The sequence below is a fragment of the Uloborus diversus genome, chromosome 8 (assembly GCF_026930045.1).
Source record: "Uloborus diversus isolate 005 chromosome 8, Udiv.v.3.1, whole genome shotgun sequence".
Taxonomy (NCBI): domain Eukaryota; kingdom Metazoa; phylum Arthropoda; class Arachnida; order Araneae; family Uloboridae; genus Uloborus; species Uloborus diversus.
The window spans coordinates 91,926,574-91,947,184 of record NC_072738.1 but is presented as its reverse complement, the minus strand read 5'-3'; the positions used below and the strand labels follow the sequence as shown (position 1 = coordinate 91,947,184).

The following is a 20,611-nucleotide window of genomic DNA, read 5'->3' as shown; positions in this document are numbered from 1 at the left end:
AATCTCGCTGTCATATTGCTGTACAAACTTTCTGCAGAGCAATGTCTTTATTGAAAATCTTTCAAACACAGAAGTGAATAGTAACATTATGTTACATCTGATTTAACAGATAAATTAATGCTTTAAGACTTTTAAGCGATTTTGATAAACCTAATTTCGTATAAAAAATAATTTGTCTATTTCAGGTTAAAATAGTTTCTGAAAAGATTTACTTACTTACAATTCAGATTATTTTCTTGTCATTTTATGAAAATAGTCAACATTGACTTGTCTAACATTTTAACAAAAAAAGTTTTGATATGAAAAAATTTACTACTTTTTAAACAATCATTGTTAATTCCTTTTAAATATAATTTAAACTTATTTTTGTTCTCTAGATCCCTGTAGTTTCAACCCTTGTGGCTTGAATTCTGAATGCTATTCTTTTGACCATCATTATGAGTGCAGATGTAGAGAAGGTTTTGTCAGAGATCCCAACAGTGATGCTTCTTGCATGGGTAAGTTTTAACTATTTTACTTTCTGCACAAAAACATAATAAGCGAATAAATATCAGATAAATAAAAAATAAACTGAATAGCTGTGGCAATATTTTAAAATGTATCATAAATGTTCATTATTGTTTAACAACATAGAATAAAATGTTGATGCCAATATGCTAGACATGCATCTAAGAAAGCATATTTCTAGCTTATTAAATTACTTATGATTCTTATGTTGTTGTTTTTTTTTTAGCTCGGGAACCTGATGAATGCCAGGAGGACATTCAGTGTCCAACTTTTGGCACTTGCAGACCAAATGACATTGGCATCTTGAAGTGTGCAGGTATTTATTTCTTTTAATCTGAAGTCAAGGGCATTGATATTTTATGCTTTTGAAGCTTTTAGTTTATTTTAGTATTCTTTAAGTTTAGACTGACTTTTAAAATAATTTTTATAATTCCCCTTGTTTTTTACTGAAAATTTTTGTGAAAGATGTTGATTAGATTTTTCTTTTTTCGAATTTTAAAAGTGTAAATTTACATCTTTCTATTTGAGTTATTTAAAAAAAAAATATTCTGCTCTCAGAAGAAGATTATTTCAAAAGCAAATGTAAACTTTTATTTCTTTGCGTCTAGAAATTTGCTTGGACTTCTCTTGTTCTCCAAATGCTGATTGTGTTGCCATTAACCACAAAGGTCAATGTACATGTGAAGAAGGATATACAGGTGATCCCAATAAAAGAGGTGGCTGCATACGTAAGTTTTGAATATTTTTGCCTCATTTTTTATACTTTACTGCATTTAATTTGTAACTAAACTCTGGTAAAACATCCCATGGGGCTGCCAAGGCCTACTGTGACCATCTCAGTTTCCATGACCAAGGGCTCTGGGGTGAAGAAAATTTCCCGGCTAGGTGTTAGCCGAATAATGCAGAATTCTAAGAATTTAATCCCCAAGCATGCTTGGTATTCATTTTATCATTCCACTGAAGGAATGAAAAGTTGAGTTGACTGTGGCCAGCCCGGGAAGTGAACCCTCTCCCGAACTCTGGTATGCGGCATGGAAGCGCAAAGTGCTGCCACTAAGCTGCTGGGCTTTATTTAATTTGTACTGAAGTGCATTATAACGATGTTTCTATTCAAGGTTAATTAAACAATAATTATTTCCCTTCTTTGTAAAACCTAGTAAAAGAAACGAATAAGAGGATACAGCCACTAGAATGCCAAGTTGTTCTTACTTTTTAACAAGAGTACTTTTAAGTTCAAGTTTTTTTTCTTGACTTTCTTTTTCTATGATCTTGTTAGCACCAGCCATTCAGTTTATCCTATCACTCTTATAGGCTTGTTGTCATAAAAGAAACAGAAGCGTTTAGAGAGTGACTTTTATTTGAAAAAATATATATATGTATTTATCGATAAGTTTGGAAAAATAAATGTTTTTTTGAGTCACAAATGCAGTGGAAAAAAATGAGACACGCAATAACAATAAAATGCTGAAAATAACTCTGAAACAGTTCTTTTCAACACTGTTCGATACTGCTAAATTGGCTCCTTGTCAATAGCAGTAGACACACCTAGCATACAATATGCATGGATGAGAAGAAACTCTTTACAATCACATACTGGAGTGAGATTGAAAGCAAAAATGTGAAAAGTAAGAACCCTACATGAAAGTAACCACACAAAAAAGACAAGTTTTATTACTTGTTGTGAAGTCGTTCTATCTTCCCCAAGAAAATGTTGTAAAGTTTAATCAAAGTTAATTTGTTTTTAAATGTCATAGTACTTTTAGTGTGATAATATATGAGGCCCCTAGTTTCAAAACCGGATACTTGCAAAAAAATTCGATTTTCTTTTTTTTTTTTTTTGTTAATCTTGTAGAGAATCACAAGGCCTATTTGCCTGCTCAATATTAGGTTCAAAAACCGCTTCTTTCCCCCTTGAAATGGGGCAAGAAGGTCTGCCTCAGTTTCAAAACCGGACTTTTTACAAGTTGAGCGTTTGTCCGCTCCTACAAGTATCAGGTTCTGAAACTAGGGGCCTCATATATCCTCTTTTAAAAATCTTTTAATTGCTTCCTTTCATGTCTACTGGATTCTGTCAAAATTGCATCACTATAAAAAGATTCACATGCTTTTCTAAATGTGCTTTAAATTGTTCTGAATTCGTTAAGGCAGTTTATTGAGCTTAGTATAACAAATAACTGAAAATTATTGCAAACATTTAAATTCTTCATGTAATAAGCATTTGTTCAATCTGTCTGTTATTGATTTTAGCGATTGACCGTGATGAATGTAAAGCAAGTGAACATTGCTCTTCTGCATCAGAATGCCGTCGAGCAGAACCTGATGGTATTTTAAAATGTATTGGTAAGTTAAAAGTTTTTCTTGGTATTTCTTAAGAAATTTAAAAAATTTGTCAATAACAAAATTATAATGTATTTTCAATGCAGAAAGATTTTATTATATAATAAATAATAAAATATTTTTTTTTCCTCTGAAATTTATGTGTATTTTCCATTTTATGTTCTTTGCATAATGAATATGACTTTCTAGTGTTTGACAATAAAAACTGTTGTTGCATCATTTTTGTTAATTTTCATACTGATTTGATGTTTTTTTTGTTATGGCAACTGTTTTGACCCTCTAAGTGCTTTTGCAGTTTTTAAGAGAGAATCTCAGTGTAACAAATTAGTAGACTTTTTAACAGTAGAAAATGCAACTGCTTTTCAGAAAAATAGTTCCCTTTTCTTTTTAATAGCGAAACTAAATTTTTAACACCTTATAATGTAAATGATTTATATATTTTCATTTTCTTATTTTAGATGTGTGTGAAAATGTACAGTGTGGACCAAATGCTGTATGTATAGCTGTTGGCCATGTTGCTCAGTGTCATTGTCCACAAGGACTGTATGTGGGTGATCCATATGATTTAGTCAGAGGATGTCAACAAGGTATGAAATTGATTTTACAGTAGTCTTGCGAATGTTCATGACCAACTTATCTTTAAAATATTTATTTACTCAAAACAACTTTTTTTTAAATTTTTTTTTAAATTTTTTTAGTTGCAGACATTTTTTATTTATAAAGTCAGGTTAGTTTCTGAATTTTTTTTTGTTTCAGTTTTCATTTTCAAAGTCATATTTTCTTCTCCATAGCTTGTATCTTAACCTCTGTAAAATATTTTTTTAAGTTTTTAAAACTTGATATAGGTAAAATAAATGAAGAAATGAAAAAAAAAGAATGTTGTTTTTAGTATTTTATGTATACTTTGAGACTGTTTCTGTAACTGTATTATTTCTTTCTTTTAGTTGAGTGCATTACAGATGAAGATTGCACTGTTGATAAGAGCTGCACACCAGAAAATTATTGTTTGAGTAAGTCATTTAAATTATTGTTTGAGTAAGTCATTTTTAAATGTGTTCTGCTGTTTTAAGTTTCTAGAAACAGTTCCACATTTTCATTTTATTTTAATATTTAAAAAAAAAACATCTTTACATTGCATTAGTTCTTTATTTTAAATGGTATTATACTTTTGTCTTCTTAAAGCAATTATTATTTTGCCTGATCATTCTTATTCCATTATTTTTCATGTAACACTTATGTTCTGTAAAAAGCAGGTTATTTTGATTTCTTCCTTTTACCACTAAATAAAAAATTATCAGCCGCTTTCATTGCTCAGAAAATTATCTACTGTCAGATTTACAGTGAACAAATTTTATCATTAAAGATTATTGAATAACTGCTATAATTGTTTGGTTAAATTTCTTTACCAAATGAACGTTCCTTCATTTTCTCCCCAAATGCAGTTATAAATGATATTGATTAATCAAAAGAATTAATTACAGATTATGTTTTTATTCTTACTTAGTTATGTATTAATCCTTTTCTAATCATTGGCTTATAATTTATCTTTCTCTAGATCCATGTCTTAATGGTTGTGGAAAGAATGCAATCTGTGTGGCAGAAAACCATCATCGTACATGCCAGTGCCCAGCTGGAATGACTGGAGATGCTTATGGTAGAGGCTGTAAAGCTATCCGTTTCTGTGAGAGTCATCCTTGCCATCCAACGGCTAAATGTGTTGACACCAAAGGCAGCTACAAGTGTCAGTGCCCAACAGATTATATTGGAGATCCCTTTAGAGAGGGATGTCGACATCCTAACTCTTGTCCACTTGGTGACAGGGATTGCCGTACTGATGCCGCATGTCTGCCAGATGTGAGTGGTCAGAATATGTGCAAGAATCCATGTGAAGGATATAATTGTGGACCAAATGCTTTTTGTGAAGTAGTGAATCATCGACCACGCTGCACTTGTCCAACTGGTTTCCGTGGCAGCCCCGATCCTGATAGCGCTTGTTTGAGGTCATCGGTATTCTGTGAAGATGCAAAGGACTGTCGAGACAATCAAGCATGCGTGGATGGTCAATGCAGGCTGTTCTGCAGCTATGACAATGAATGTGCTGTTGGTGAGAAATGTATAAACAAAAGATGTGTGTTGCCTTGCTTCGCTCATTCTGGATGCCCAGCAAAAGAAGCTTGTGTTCCAAACGGCTATTGCCAAGTTGGTTGCCGTGATAATAATGACTGTCCTTACAGAGAGGCTTGCATTCAAAACCGTTGCCAGAATCCTTGTGAAATCAAAGGAGTATGTGGTCCGAATGCTATTTGTAATGTTGTTGACCACAAAGCTACATGCGAGTGCCCACAAGGATTTGAAGGCTCTCCATCTCCAGTTTTGGGCTGCAAGAGGGTGTACCAAGAATGTTCGCCATCTGTATATTGTCCACCTGGATTGAATTGTGTTGGTGAACGATGCAGGGCTCCATGCAGCAATTGTGTTGATGGAGAAGTGTGTGTTAGTGGAGTATGCATGAGTAAGTACATTTTCAGTTAATTTTAGTCATAAAAATTAATAATATTCCTGAAAACATTCTTTATGATCAAATGCAAGCATAAAATGTAAAGTTCTATCAACCCTAAAAGTTTGTGAAATTCTAGCCAGATTATCTTTGTCATGATTGGGACAAATTGATGTAAAATAAGAAAAATCATGTTTGTTTTTTCCTTTCCATTTTTGATCTATAATCATGTTGTTTGGCAATGGCTGTCGTTACAATTCTATATATGTGTTGAGAGAAGTAATTTTTAAGGATTTGTTTTTAGTTAATCAAATGACTTATGAACTTATGAATACTTTTTTCATAAATAAAAACTTATTTTGGAGTAAAATTTTTATTTGTTTTGTTTTCAGCAATATGCTCGACGGATAACAACTGTCCTGTTGGTGAAGTGTGTATAAACCAGTACTGTCAAGGTACGCTTTTTGTTTCTTGAAGCATTAAATTTTGAATTTGTATGATGAGATAAGAGTTGATTTATTTTATTCTTTCCACTTCAGTTGGATGCAGGGCTGATGGAGATTGTCGCCTTAATGAAGTGTGTGGCTCAAACCGTTGCACTTGCAGACCTGGCTTTAATCCAACTCCAGCTGGTTGTGAAGGTGAGGAAAAAGAAAATTGAATTGTTTAAAATTAAAATTAATTTTAAAAAAATCAGTAACTCAAGCACATTGATCAACTTACAATTATTAATATTTTAAGGTTTTGATACGCAAACAACCAGCCACCAATTTTACCAATAACTTTTTATTTTTGGTTAAAGTCAGCAGATGTTTTTAATTCAGTTCAATTAAAAATGCAGGCAAAAAAAAAAAGAGCAAAAATTCAATTTGTACAATTAAAAAATATTACACATTTTCAAAGATGCTTGATTTAATTTTAAAATATCCCTCTTCTACGATGAGTAATTGCTATAGGTTACCACTGGCTGCTTTCAAGTCAAATTAGATTTTCAACGTGATCAAGATTTTTTACAAACCCGTGGGAGTGGAAAAGTATGAATGAAAGAGAAAGAAAAGCATCAATTGTAAAGAACATGATTTATCAGTCAATGTTCAACCTTTTATTCTTACAATCCAATTTTTTTTACCTTGGACTAAAGAATGGTATGGTGTTAACAATTAGTGTTGCCAAATCTGAGATGTAATTTAGAAATTTGATAATATTTCATACTTTAGATGTAAGTGCCGGAAGTAAATCCTACTTATATATTGAAAATTACTCTTGTAAGATAAGTCTGTAAATATCAAACCTACTTAACTTAAGGTTTCACTACATGTATGTAAGTGTTGGAAAACTTAAAAAAGACAAATAATAAATTAAAAGTTTACTAAATTAGAAAATATTATATTTGATCTAAAAAATAAATAAATATATATATATATATATATATATATATATATATATATATATATATATATATATATATATAAAACTTACTTGATCCTTCATGATATTATTTTATTATTTCAGATAACAATGAATGTCTGTCCAATCCTTGCCACCCAACAGCGCTGTGCATTAATTCTGCTGGCAGTTATTATTGCCAATGTAGAGAAGGAGATATTGGTGATGGATACACTGGATGTAAGCATTGTGATTTTTTTTTCTCTTGAATTGTTATCGTTGTAAAAATATTACAATTATTTTAATCTGAAAGAAGTTCAATAAGCAAAGTTTGTTTCTCTTACATTTTGCATATTTTAAGATTATTTATCATTTCTAAACTTTAAACTAACTGCATAGTTCCATATCACAGCATCATTCCATGAAGGAAAAAGGAAATGAAGTTACTTAACATGTTATTTCCTTAATAAATAAAAAGAAATTTAAATCATAAACATAACAAAAGGGACAAATTCTTTAAAATGTCCATTAAAATACAAAAAAAGTTACTCCCTAAAAATCTTCGTTAAGTTAAGGGCATCAGCTCTTGAAAATCCTGACCAGAATGAGGGCAAAAGTTCTTAAGTACCATTAAAAGATTCTAAAATTCTCCATCAGTTCAAGGACAATAGTTTTTAAATTAGGTGAACATTACCTAAAACTTCCCAATTTTGTAGAATGGATAGTCCTTATAAATTTTCATTAAAATAATGACACTAGTCACTAAAAATCCCTATTAAAATAAAAATCCTTATTAAGTAAAGGTGAATAGTTCCTGAATAATGTCTATAGCCCCTAATATTCCCTCTTAGTAAAAGTTATCAACTGTCTTTAAATACCCTCATTAGAATGCATTCAACAGTTCTTAAAAATCAAAATAAAACCTTCTATAATAAATGTTATTTATTTGAGGTAATTGATAGAAACACTGTTTTGCATTGGATTAATGACAAATTGATAGTCCTTCTACTTTTAAAATAAGACTACTCATACAAATAAGTTATGAATAGTCTTTTGGTATTTATTATAAAAACATTTTCTTTGCCATGTGTGCTTTGGTTTTGTTCGAAACAAAGGCAACATGTTCTGTTTAAATTGTATTAAATTAGTCTGCTGTAATTTTTTTAATGGAAAAAATTGATGCTGATTTCAGGTCGACCTCAAGGAGAATGTCCAAATGGTGACCGAGATTGTCCGACAACTGCTGCTTGTGGCATTGATGAACAAGGCATTCCTAAGTGTATCAGTAAGTATTTGTCTGAAATATCTTGGCAAAATCATGAATCATATTAAAAAGTTATTTAAAATATGCAATGTGATGAAATTTAAGCAAAAGTAAAATCGAGCAGTTGTGAACTTAAACTTTTAAGTAAAGGATAAAAAAAAAGGGAAACTTCATATTTTCTGAAGTGGTCAGAGTTGAAAGGAAAGTTATTCAAAATGGTTTTTCAATACTGAATTTGTTTCTCACTGCTGTCATTTTGAAACATTTATTCACCATAGAAATGATTTGGAAGGCATTTTAACAGTTTACAAAAAAAAAAAAAGAAAAAAAACCTTAGCAAGTTTTTTAAAAAAATTTTTTGTAAAATTTGCCAAATGTGTATTGTTTGCACTGAAGTGATATTTATTTAAATCATGACACCTTGCAACAGTGTTGGCAAGGTTTAGGACACTATGGTAAAAACCCTGGTTTTCACCGTCCTGTCCAAAAGTGTCCAAAACTATGTTTTTAGAAAAATTGTATTTTGTGAAAAAACATTAAAAACAGAATAAAATGTATTAATGTAATGCTTTAGATTGAACATTTATTCAATAAGAACATTCAACTTATTTGTGCAGCTGATTTTAATCTAGTTACATAGAAGTTGAATTCTTGATTACGATTCCAATTTGTATGCATGAGTCTATTTTATTTATTATTTTTTTTGATAATAGTAACCAAATTTCCCTATGTTTATGCATGTGTGCAAATGAAAGCAGGATTGGCAAGGTTTTTACCATCCTGTTCAAAACCCTTGTGTTCAAAAGTGTCCAAAACTATTTTTTGAGAAACTATTTTGTGAGAAAATATCAAAAACAGAACAAAATGTGTCAAAACTATTTTTTGAACTATTTAATACAATTATTCAATGTTCATATTCAAGTTTCAATGTATAACTTATTTATGCAGCTGATTTTAATCTAGTTACGTAGAAATTAAATTCTTCATTAAAAATTTCAATTTGTATGCAGGAGGTTTTTTTTTTCATTAACCAAATTTTTCGACATCTTTGCATGTGTGCAATAGAAAGTGTTCAAAATTTAGTTCAATAATTGACTTAAATGCAATAAATTACAAATTTTTGTAGTTACAGAATGTATTATATTAAAAATATGAACTAAAAAAAGAATAGCACTAGAGTTTTATAATTAAGTGTTTAACCATCAATTTCTTGTTCTTTAATCTATGATTAAAAAAGTAATTTTTATCAAAACATTATGCAGAAATTATTTGCAAAAACCATTAAAGAAATTAGGCTTTTTTGCTTTCACCTCAATATTTATTGCACATTTAATAGCATTCCTTTGAGTTATAAATGGAAATGAAATTAGTTGCCTTGGTAGTGTTGTGTATTTCTTTTCATAACTCTACCAACTGTTACATAAGGAAGTTTTTATGTACTAGTTACTGGCATTTCTTTAAGTAAAATATTTTTGAAACGAACATTTGGAGAAAAATATTATTGAATACTCATTAATTAAACCTCATTAATATCTATATTTCTGTATTACGAATATTGCATTAAAACAAATTGTTTAGATTACACTCCTTTAGCTTTAGCGTAGTTTTAGGCAGTTTAAGACAGTTTCGGACAGTTTTGGACGATAAAAACCACCTGTTCGGTTTCCTAAACCAGTTTTGGACAGTCCAAAATCCAACCCTGCCTTGTAATGTGCACATATCAAAATTAAGTCATTATCAAACTTGAACTGTATTAGTCATATGATGATGATGCAGTGTTTTATTTTTATATCTTCAATTGAAGTGAAATGATCTTTTTGTAGAAGAAATAATTGTTTTTGATTGAATGTCTTATTATAATGCTCGTTCTGACAAAACTAAAACTATCTTATCACAACTTAATTTTTTTTTATATTTTGCTAATTGTCTCTCGAATGAGGAAAAAAATCAAAATACTGGACAGTGGGGCTGGTACCTTAGAATTATATAATTACTGCTATTTCAAAGTAACAACTGAATTTCTCTTCACTTTTATGTCTTTAATTTCATCAGAAAAATAAGGATAAAATAAAGGGCTCAATAATGCATTGCACTTGGTACAGGTAGTTCTTATAGAAAAATAAATACCTAAAAATTTCAGGATAATAATCTCATCATGATTTTGCTCGGCCATACGACTTTTTATTTAAATCATTCTTTTTTAATTCAAAAACAAATAATGGGTAATGTTTCAGCTCAAAAATATGCTTTCCTTTTAAAAATGTTGCAAGTCGGCTTAAAAGGGGGCATGGTACAATACATTAGACCCTCGTTTTACGGGGGTTTGTTTTACGCGGTTTCGATTGTACGCGGTTCTAATGTTTGACACCTTTATTTTAATTTATGCGGACGAGTTTTGGTTTTACGTAGATGCAGCAATGCAAACAGATAAAATTTTCCCTTCTTTCAAATTCCAAGCTCTTGAGATTGGATCTCTCACATAAGAAACTACATTTTTGATGCTAATAAGCGAGAGAGCACTGGAGACATTTATGTGATTGGTTCCAGAGCTCTTTCCAGAAGTAAGGTTATTAACCTCGCATAGTTCAGAACTCACTGGAAGAAGAGCGCTTTTAGGAGTGACAAAGGAGGACAAAAGCAACGAGGATACCGAAATTGATGAGATACAAGCAAAAACGTTAACATTGAAAATTTTGAACTGTACTTGATTAGCATTTCTTTAGAATCATCAATAATTAAATAGATAAACAAATAATTTTAATGATAGTTGTTAAAGCTAATGATAATATTTATTGGAAAGTTTTTAATTCAACTTTACTTATAGTGAGCTGCAATAATTATTTTTTCATTTTTATTTCAAAGTTATCATAGAGAGTTTTGCAATGCTGACATCAATATTTCTTTCAAATGAAGTTATAAATCCTAAAAAGCCGCTTGTATTTCTTTTCAGATCCATGTGATAGCAGGCCTTGTGGTCCAAATGCTGAGTGCAGTGTGTCAAATCATGTGCCTCAGTGTATCTGTCCTAAATATGGTTTGTACACAGGAGATCCATATGATCTATCAAGAGGTTGTGAACAAGGTGAGATTTCTTTTTAACTTAATGCAAAAAAAAAAAAAGATGTGCTGAATCATATTTAATTGCTCACACTTCATTTTACTAGTGTTAAGAATGAAAAATATTTATTAATTATGCTTAAAATTTTGTGGCATATTGTTTACTGAAACTAATGTTTTTTATAATCTTAATTAACTTATATTTTGACTTGTTATATATATATATATATATATATATATATATATTATAATTGACTGTTAAACATTGACTTAAAATTCTTTTTTTTTCTGCAGTGGATTGCTTGCAAGATAACGATTGCAATTTTGATAGACAGTGCATCAATTTCCTATGTGAAAGTAAGTTTAATTCATTCTAATATTGCACAGCTAGTATTTAAATGCAATGCAGTAAGATGTTACGATCATGGAGTTTTTAAGTACACAATGTTAAAATACAATCTATCTATTATGAAACTTTTTCATTGTAAACAAGTGCAATATTCAAAATACAATTGTATTGCTTTAAAAAACATGTATGGTTATTTTTTGCGGTTTTAGTTGTATATCTATATTTTACATTTTTTGTTTGCATATATATAGTGTACATACACATATGCAGTACATAACATATACAATATATAATAATACTGTGTTGTATTATATACACTATTTGTTTAACTGAACCCTCAAAAAATGCAACTTTTAGGTACATCCAGAGGGCAGGCCCATCAATTAGAGGGGTCAGGAGGGGGCAATTGACCCCCACCCCTGACTTTGAAAAATCAATGAACTTCCATATATTTGGCGATGGTTTTTGTTATTTTTCGACATAATATTCATTGATTATATACACTTTGACCCCCTGTAAAACTTTGAAATGACGAGACTGCCAGAGGGTGCTTAAGTTTTAGTTCAAAAATTGCGTTTTGATGCTTGATTGTCAATTTTTGTTTTGTGATGTGCCTACCTGATGTAAAATACACATAAGAATTTAATAGCATCATATTATTTTGAAATTTATTAAAATGTCATTAATTTTCCACCCATAAAACGTGCAAGTGTATAAATTTAAACAGTTAAAATGACATAACATTATCATAAATAAAAATCTTATTATGAGTTTTTTTTTAGTATTATATATATGAGAATAACAGCATCTAAATTTTTTTAAGAACTTACAAAATATTATTTTATTGTAGGTCCTTGTGTTAGTGTGAATTGTGGTCCACATGGCACTTGCATAGTTAAAAATCGCCAAGCCTCTTGTCGCTGTGAAAAGGGCTACGAAAATAATGGACGCTTAACGTGTGTGGGTAAGCATTTAAGTATTGCTGCTTTTGATTTTGAAAAGGAAGGAACTTGACTATTAAGCATGGAATAAAATGAAATTTATAAGTATTTTGACTTTTATGCTTTTGAGTAACACAGAAATAGGTATTGAAAGTATTTTATTTCATGTCCTCTGTTTCATTGAAATCTAAGTCATACTTTAAATCATACCTGCAATTATTCATTTATTTAGCAAACTGAATTACTATTAGTGAATTCTGATATGAATGTTTTAATGCATTTATTGGTACATTTATTGAAAGAAGATCAAGCTAAAATTTATTTAAATATTACTTTCATTAAATGCTGGTTTTTAATCTGCTTTTCTAGACCTTGATGAATGTAAACAACGCCCTTGCCATCCTTCTGCCCTTTGTGAAAACAATCCTGGAAGTTTCTCATGTCGCTGCCCATCTGGTTTGACAGGGAATCCAATTGCACATCCAGGATGTAAGTAACCACTAATCTAAAGGATTTGAGTAAATACATATTTAGTTGCTAAAACATTAAACTGCAAGAATGAACAGGTTTTTTTACAAGTATTAAATCATTGATGTCTAATTAAGAGAACACTTAGACATTTTTTGAAATTAGAGTGAAGCTTCATTTATGCATTTCTTTTTTATACATTTTGATCATTTATATATTTTTTTGTTCGGTCTCAGTTAAGTCTTATTGCATATTAACCTATACCTATTATAAGTTTTTTTCATTTATATGTTCTTTTCATACAGTCCCTTCGAAAACATATAAAGATGCTTCACTGTATTTGATTCCAAAACTGTAAAAATGTTTGTTAAAATAATGTGTGTTGCGTTATTATGAAGAATAAAAAAATGTTGCTGTTTGTGTAAAATTTACCAATTGAAATTCCTCTTCTTTTTTATTTTGCTTTCTACAAGTTTGGTTCTAATATTTCCAGGTCATGACCCTAACATGTGCTTCAATGGAAATTCTGACTGTGCAGACTCCGCTGCATGCCTAAGAATCAATGACGAACCCTATTGTAGAGGTAAGCCATTTTTAATTTTTGAAAATAGGAGTAATACTTATTAACTGTTTCTGTATTTGATGTCATTGGAAATAAGCTTAAACTGCTTTTTTTCTGATGAAATGAAACTATTTTTTGAATTTCAAAATCGAAGCTGCTGTTTATTATATGATTTTAAGAATTTCAAATGCACTTAAGAATTTTTTATGGAGCTCGTTTTACATGTAAAACTTAGGTAATTTTTACTTTTAATTTAATTTTGTCTCATTTTATTTCTTTGTCTACTTCTTCCCCTTTTTTTCTTTACCTTTTTCTTTTCTTTTCTTTTTTTTTTCTTGTATTGCAATTACTAAATTTCTATTTGAAAATTTACTTTGCTGTTAAAAAATAGAGAATTTTTTTGGAAAACTTTTTCCTCTCTATTTCCAATATTTTTTGTAAAAAGTAATAAAATGAAGCTTATGTGAGTTAAATTTTATTTCAGTATTCTTCTGCTTCTAATGCTGCGTATGAATACCAACATTTTTGAATACGTTTCTAAAATTGAAACTTCAAGGTCTTGCTTGTTAAAAGCTAAACCTTATGCTCAAAATGTTCTTAAAAAGGGTTATTTATGCATTATGGGTAAATAATAACATAATGATCAATGTGTTTTTATATGCTGTCTATACCATGCAAATTCCTTGTTTCCCTGCAAAATTTTTAACAATGTTTTCTTTACTTTCAATACAGACCCATGTGAAGATCCAAAATCATGTGGTGTGAATGCAGATTGTCGAACCATAAACCATCGGGTTGTCTGTTCTTGTCCTGTTGGTTACACCGGTGATCCGAGTTATAGATGTGTTAAAGGTTAGTGGCATTAAAATTATCAATTTTGGTAATTTTTCTTAGATTTTTTTCTTACAATTATTCTGTTCCCATATCTACCAGTTTGAGTCTGATTTTGGTTTTTGTATTTGTTTTGCAGTGGAATGCACCATCAGTGAAGAATGTCGAGACAGTCAAGTGTGTGAAAAGAATAAGTGCATTGGTGTGGATTTTTTCCATTGTCTAGTTTTTATATCTTGTCCATTGTATTTTTGATTTTGTTTTTTAACTGAAGTTTCTTCCATCAACATATAGATGCTTGCTCTAGTCAAGCTAATTGTGGACAAAATACAGTTTGCCAGGCAAAGAACCACGGTGCCCTCTGCAGGTGTAGGGATGGATTCTATGGCGATCCTATTGCTGGATGCAGGAGTGAGTTTTGTTTTTTCATTGTTTGTTCATTTCAGTTCATTAAAATATTTTCCACTTTCAAGCTTTAAATTAGTTTTTAAAGCTAATGTACTCCTCTCTCATATATAATTTTTTTTTAAACCATCTTTTCAAATAATTTGCTCAATTTCTGTCACATTAAAGAAAATGTATTATAAAAAATACCATTTGTCCTTTAGTAAAACATAGTAACACATAAATAGTTTGTGCTAAACAGCTAAAAATATTTAACAGCATTATAAAAGCACAAGTTTGCAAAAAATTTAGACATGTGTTTTGGAGTTTTCAGATAATTTTACATCAATAAGCACACATCAGTTTGCATTGAAGGTGGGGTAATTCAGATACTTTTTTCTACTACTGCTTTTTCTACTCAGTCTACTTTTTTTTTGTGTGCAAATTTCCTTTTTTTTTAACATTGCTGTTTGTATTGTATTAAATTTAGTGTCTCTATAAAATTTATTGGACCAACCAGACAAATGTTTTTAAATAAGTGGAAACATTGCGCAGAATTGCTTCCCACATACTCATTTTTATATTTTGTAATATTTGCATGTGATTAATAAATATATTTATACATTGTTTAGATACAAAAATAGGTAATTCTCATTTGATAATTGAAATTGTGTCAATTTTAAGCATTTGTTATGTTATAAAAATGTAAGCTAAGTTTTAAAAATGTTTTTCTTAGGGGGAAAAAAATATTGTTTTGAAATTTTTTCTCCAAACAGAAATTATTTCCTTGTGATTAGTTTTACAATTGTTTTGTTTCATGTGTTTTAAAATATATTATTTTGCTTTGTTTTATTGTTTTTAACAGTTTAATTAAGTTTCTTTTATCTTTCAACTCTTCTAGAAATAATTCCTTGTGATACAGATATTAATTGCCCAGCTGGAGAATTATGTCAGAGAGGTGTATGCAATGGTAAGCTTTATGCATTTAAAATTTTTCTTTACCTATCATCATCATTCAAAAAGGTTTATTCTCATATTTTCCAAAAAGCAGCATTAGTAGTTATGGTGCTGTGAATTGGTGTTAAATTATTACAATGTATATAAAAATAATTTCAAGGTAGATTTTGAAATTGGAGTCTACTTTATGATTTTTTCTTTGGAATTTTTTTTTTCCTGCTTGGTTTTAAATACTAAAACTTTTTTATCCTTTATATTTATTGATGATTTTTATATCTTTATCTATTTCATTTCAGTTCCTTGCAACAGGGATAGAGATTGTGGAACTAACGAAAAGTGTGAATCAAAACGCTGCATTTGTAAGTATTTTTCACATAGATTTTCGAAATTCTGTTTTTCCTCCCTTTTTTACTTTCTTCTATATATAATATATAGAAGAAAGTATTGGATTCGTGCAAATTTTCGAATTTCGAATTTTGACGGATTCGAACGTTTTGAGGTGTGCTGAGTCCATTTCGACTATTTTTGGAAAATGTCTGTCTGTCTGTGTGTATGTGTGTGTGTATGTGTGTATGTGTGTGTGTGTGTGTGTGTGTATGTGTGTCACGTCTGTGTGTGACCAGTTTTTTGTGGCCGCTACAGCAAAAACTACCGCATGAAATCGAACGAAACTTGGTACACATATGTGCCCCTATGTGAACTTGTGCCCATTGGTTTTTGGCGCGAATTCCTCCAAGGGGGGTGGAGCAATGGGACGTTTTTTGAGTTACGCGTGATTGCTATTCCTCAGAAAGTAACTGGCGGAATCAAACAAAATTTGGTCCATATGTTGCTATTAACAGGAACAGGTGCTGATTCAATTTTGGTGTCAATAACTCAAACGGGGGTTGAGCTATAGAACGTTTTTTGTCGTCAATTGTGACTGCTGTATCTCAAGAAATAATGAACGGAATGAAAGAAAAATTTATCGGCAAGTAGCCCTTAGTAGGTATAAGAGCTGATTTTATTTTGGTGTCAACAGCTAAAAAGGGGGGTAGCGCAATCGCCCGTTCTTTTTTTCCATTGTGAGTGCCCTATCTCAAGAAGTAAAGCTACGTTCTGGTTGAAATTTGGAATATATGTGAATCCATATGTAAACAGGCTTTGGTTCAATTTTGGCGCCAATCGCGCCAAGAGGTGCTGATTTATTTTTATTATCATTATTTTTTAGCGAATAAAAATAGTTTTATTAATGCAACAGTAAGAAAGATAAATCGTAACAGATTGTCGTCTGCGTATTTCTCGTGATTTTAATTGTATGGAAATGAACGGAAATATTATCTCAATGATTTAAAATTTTTAACTGTTGCCATCTTATGTTTGTTAACAAATAAAATATTTGTAATTAATTCAAGCAAGGCTTTTAAAATAACTTTCAATTTTCGCTCTTTGCAATAATTCAGACATTGGGATGGTGGTCAAGTTTTTGCATGTGTAATTTCGTTTTTGTTGGGAATATTGCTTCCTCGTCAAGCATGGGGAGGGATCAGAAAAAAAAGAAAAATATAGAAGAAAGTTTCATGATGGCCTCAACATACTAGTTTTCATTTGTCTATCCACAGAACGTTACATGTTGGATGAAATTCTGTGAACAAAGTTCAATTTTTCCCATATTTTACAACCCCCCACTTAATATTTCCCACTTAATTCAGAACTAAGAAAAGAGAATGTAATGTAATTTAATTAGCAATATTTTAAAAACAATTTAAAAGAAATTTTTAATTAAATTAAATTTATTTATTGAAGTAATTTATGTCTAATTTTTGAAAGAAGAAATTTACTATCTGATTCCAGCTAAAAAGTTACAATTTAGGTATCTCTCCAAAACATATTTTGTATATGCATGTTATTTTTAATCAGTTTATTTAAAAATACTTAAAACTGCTCGTGGTGATTTTTACAGTCTTGTTACCGAACATTTTTTAAAACTTTTTATCTCTCACTTTTGCACTTTTTCAAAAAAAAAAAGTGATTTACTAAATGCAGTTGCCATTATAAAAGTTCAATTTGAAAAAACAAAAGAAAGAGAAATTTAATAGTTTATCGGCTTTGCCAATGTCTACTTGTTTTTCTAAAGCATTGTTGTGTTACAATGCATAAATTTAATCAACTGGTAATATGTATAACATTGGAGCTTATTTCTTGTGAAGGAGTATTATTAAGTCAATTAAAATTATGTGAAACTTTTATTGCATTTTTCATTTCTAGCCATCTGCTTATCAGATAGTGAGTGTCCAGAACACCAAGTTTGCAGTGCTGGCAAATGTATCACTGGTAAGGATATTGATTAGGATTACTTTTAATGTATGAAATATATTATACAATTTGTTCTTTATAAATTGCTCTCATCGCAATAGCTTTATTTAGAATTCATGGTATATTGTTTTTTATTTTCATTCTATGAACTCAAGATATAGTTTCAGTTTTGATGAAAACAATTCCCTATATTTCATTTAATTATTTTAATGAGATCTGAAAATGATTTAGTTATTATTATTATTCATAGTAAATATTTTATGAAAGATTTAGAGCATTTTATCATGAATGTGTCTGATTAGTAAATAACTGTAATTTAAATGGAATATGTGTGTAAGTAGATGTAAATTATTGATGCAATTATATTGTTTACGCTTTTTCTGTTTTTTTTCTTTTCCCTCTTCTTTTTTTTCTAATTATCAATGATGTAACTTTTGCTCTATAGTGTGATTAACTTTAAGTTTTATGCTCAACATTTTCTAAGTCTGTTTTTAGTATTCAACACATTTGATGTCTGTGATTTCTGCCTGTAAATTTAACCTTTTTAAAAAAAATTTTTAAACATCAAATTTTGTTGCTGTTTTCTGTTACATTGCATTTGATGTATTTAGTCTAATTTTGGGTTAAGAAAACTCATTCCAATGTAATTTTACTGGAGTTTAAACCAAAGAATCTGTTTTCAGTCAAAGAAGCAAAAATAGAAATTCATTTCATTCCTGTTTTTTTTTTTTTTTTTTTCCAAATTTTTCTTCAGTTATCATAATTACATTCATTTTTCTTTTCCTTAATGTAGTGGACCGTTGCAGTGGAGACACCCAGTGCCATGATAACCAAGTGTGCAGAGCTAGTACAAAAGGCTATAATGATTGCATAGGTCAGTCTCTATTAATAGTGTTGCTTAAATATTTTGGCATTACCTAAGTAAATTAAAGCCAAAAAAAAAATCTACTATATCACAAAGTAAGAATGTAGTACAGTGAAACACTTTTAACACGAAAACGCTTAACACGAAAAATAGGTTAGTGCAAAGTGATATAGCGGTCCAGACAGTATTCTGTGCAATTTAATGCAAATCTTTTAACACAAAATTCTTTTAACATGAAAATTTATTTTGGTTCCTTAAGCTTCGTGTTAAATGTTTTCCACTGTAGTTAGCAACAGTCTTTTTTTTTTCCCCAATTCACCAGGTTCAAATACAACAATAAGTAGACTTAAGTTCTCTAGCTTCCCAGTAAAGGGAAAATATTTAAAAAATCTTGAAGCCTTGAACACTTAAGAAGGTAGTCAGCAACTTTAACTTCAGCGTTTAGCAGAGGCAGCATGAGGGGAGATTGATTCAATGAAGATAAGTGGCGATGCAAACTCTTCCTGTTACTGGTCTAAATGCTCCAACAACCCAATCTCTTGGGCATTAAGGTAACCTCAGAATTATAAGGTGCTATGGTTTTCCCTTGGCCAGTTCCAGTTCAAGTCTTTGGAGATAATTTTCAGGTGTTTTGCCATTGATCAATTGAACTGCTTAACAATTGGGTGACATCAGCGACTTTCTTTGCTAACCTATCCCCCAACTAACCATAAATTATGCAGTGGGATGGGATTCATTGAAGTATTATTTTCTTGGATCTTGGCAATTCCCATAGTATGGGACGACAATCCACACCGATACTGCAATTAACAGCATAATAATAACTTGTTTTTATGTAATGAACAAAATACTGTGTAAATTTTTCAATTTAAAATTGAGCAATTCCAAAGATAAATAATATTTATGCATATTTTTGCTTCTTGTATGTATTAAGGATACTACAAAAATGAATTAAGTTTAACTGCTGTCATCAGTTACCAGATACTTTATGATGTCTTTTAACATGTGTCTGGAAAAGACACTTTTTCCTGTATCTGCAACATTTCAGTATCATATTTGAGCACAGAAAAAATAAACAGATTGCTTAATTGTTTTCTTTTTCTTTCTTCTTTATGGGTTAAAATTTTTAAAAAAATGTAAGAGACTTCATAGCAAAGTTGTTTTTTATCAGTTTAAGGATATTATTGTAGCATTTTTTAGGATGCTGAAAATATATTTTTGTCAATAGCTTTGTTATATTCATTAACCGATTAAAAATAATTTTTGATTTGATGAATGTTTATGTTGCACCAACATTTGATTTCATGAATTTGCTTGCAGATCCTTGTGATTTAGTGCTGTGTGCTCCACATGCCTATTGTGATTCCCGGGGTCACTCGGCTATTTGCAAATGTGAAAAAGGTTATATTGGAGATCCTGTAGATCAAGGATGTGAGCCAGGTATAGAACTATTGCTATCTTATATTTTTATTTTGATGACATACTATTTTGTCCAATAAAGATGCCAATTTAATAACCAGTTTGCATGATTTTTTTCTATTTAATTAGTTTTTACATTTATTTAATTTGTATTGTAATTATCATTATTATTTTGAGCAAAAATATTCAGGAAAAAACACCACTGACTTGTAATGTCTTGAAGCTACTTTAAATGTCTTACTTAGTGCTCTTTGTTGAAAGTTTTACATTTTCTATTGTTTAGTTGAATGTGAAAGAAACCAAGATTGTCGGGATTCAGAAGTCTGTGACAAATATGAATGCAATGGTAAGTCTCAGGTTTTTAATTAAAATTTTTATTTTTTTCTTGGTCCAAATCTTTTTAAAGATTTCTTAAAGATCAAAAAGATTTATTATTTGGTTCTACATTTGATCATGTGATATCTTTTGGATTTAGACATAATACTTTTTTTT

At 30.0% G+C, this 20,611-nt stretch overlaps 1 protein-coding gene across 1 annotated transcript in view; it reads left to right on the top strand.

Moving 5' to 3' along the window:
• Positions 1-20,611, top strand: part of LOC129228208 (fibrillin-1-like) — a gene marked incomplete at its 3' end in the record, with an annotated part of 107,463 nt that overhangs the window by 19,551 nt on the left and 67,301 nt on the right. The window contains 25 exon segments of the mRNA XM_054862873.1: positions 378-497; positions 734-823; positions 1,116-1,235; positions 2,755-2,847; positions 3,303-3,431; positions 3,789-3,854; positions 4,400-5,356; positions 5,734-5,796; positions 5,881-5,982; positions 6,854-6,967; positions 7,920-8,012; positions 10,942-11,073; positions 11,343-11,405; positions 12,248-12,361; positions 12,708-12,827; positions 13,300-13,389; positions 14,101-14,220; positions 14,339-14,401; positions 14,494-14,610; positions 15,485-15,553; positions 15,837-15,899; positions 17,788-17,853; positions 18,629-18,709; positions 20,021-20,140; positions 20,403-20,465. Of these exon segments, the coding sequence (XP_054718848.1) occupies positions 378-497; positions 734-823; positions 1,116-1,235; positions 2,755-2,847; positions 3,303-3,431; positions 3,789-3,854; positions 4,400-5,356; positions 5,734-5,796; positions 5,881-5,982; positions 6,854-6,967; positions 7,920-8,012; positions 10,942-11,073; positions 11,343-11,405; positions 12,248-12,361; positions 12,708-12,827; positions 13,300-13,389; positions 14,101-14,220; positions 14,339-14,401; positions 14,494-14,610; positions 15,485-15,553; positions 15,837-15,899; positions 17,788-17,853; positions 18,629-18,709; positions 20,021-20,140; positions 20,403-20,465 (3,228 nt within the window).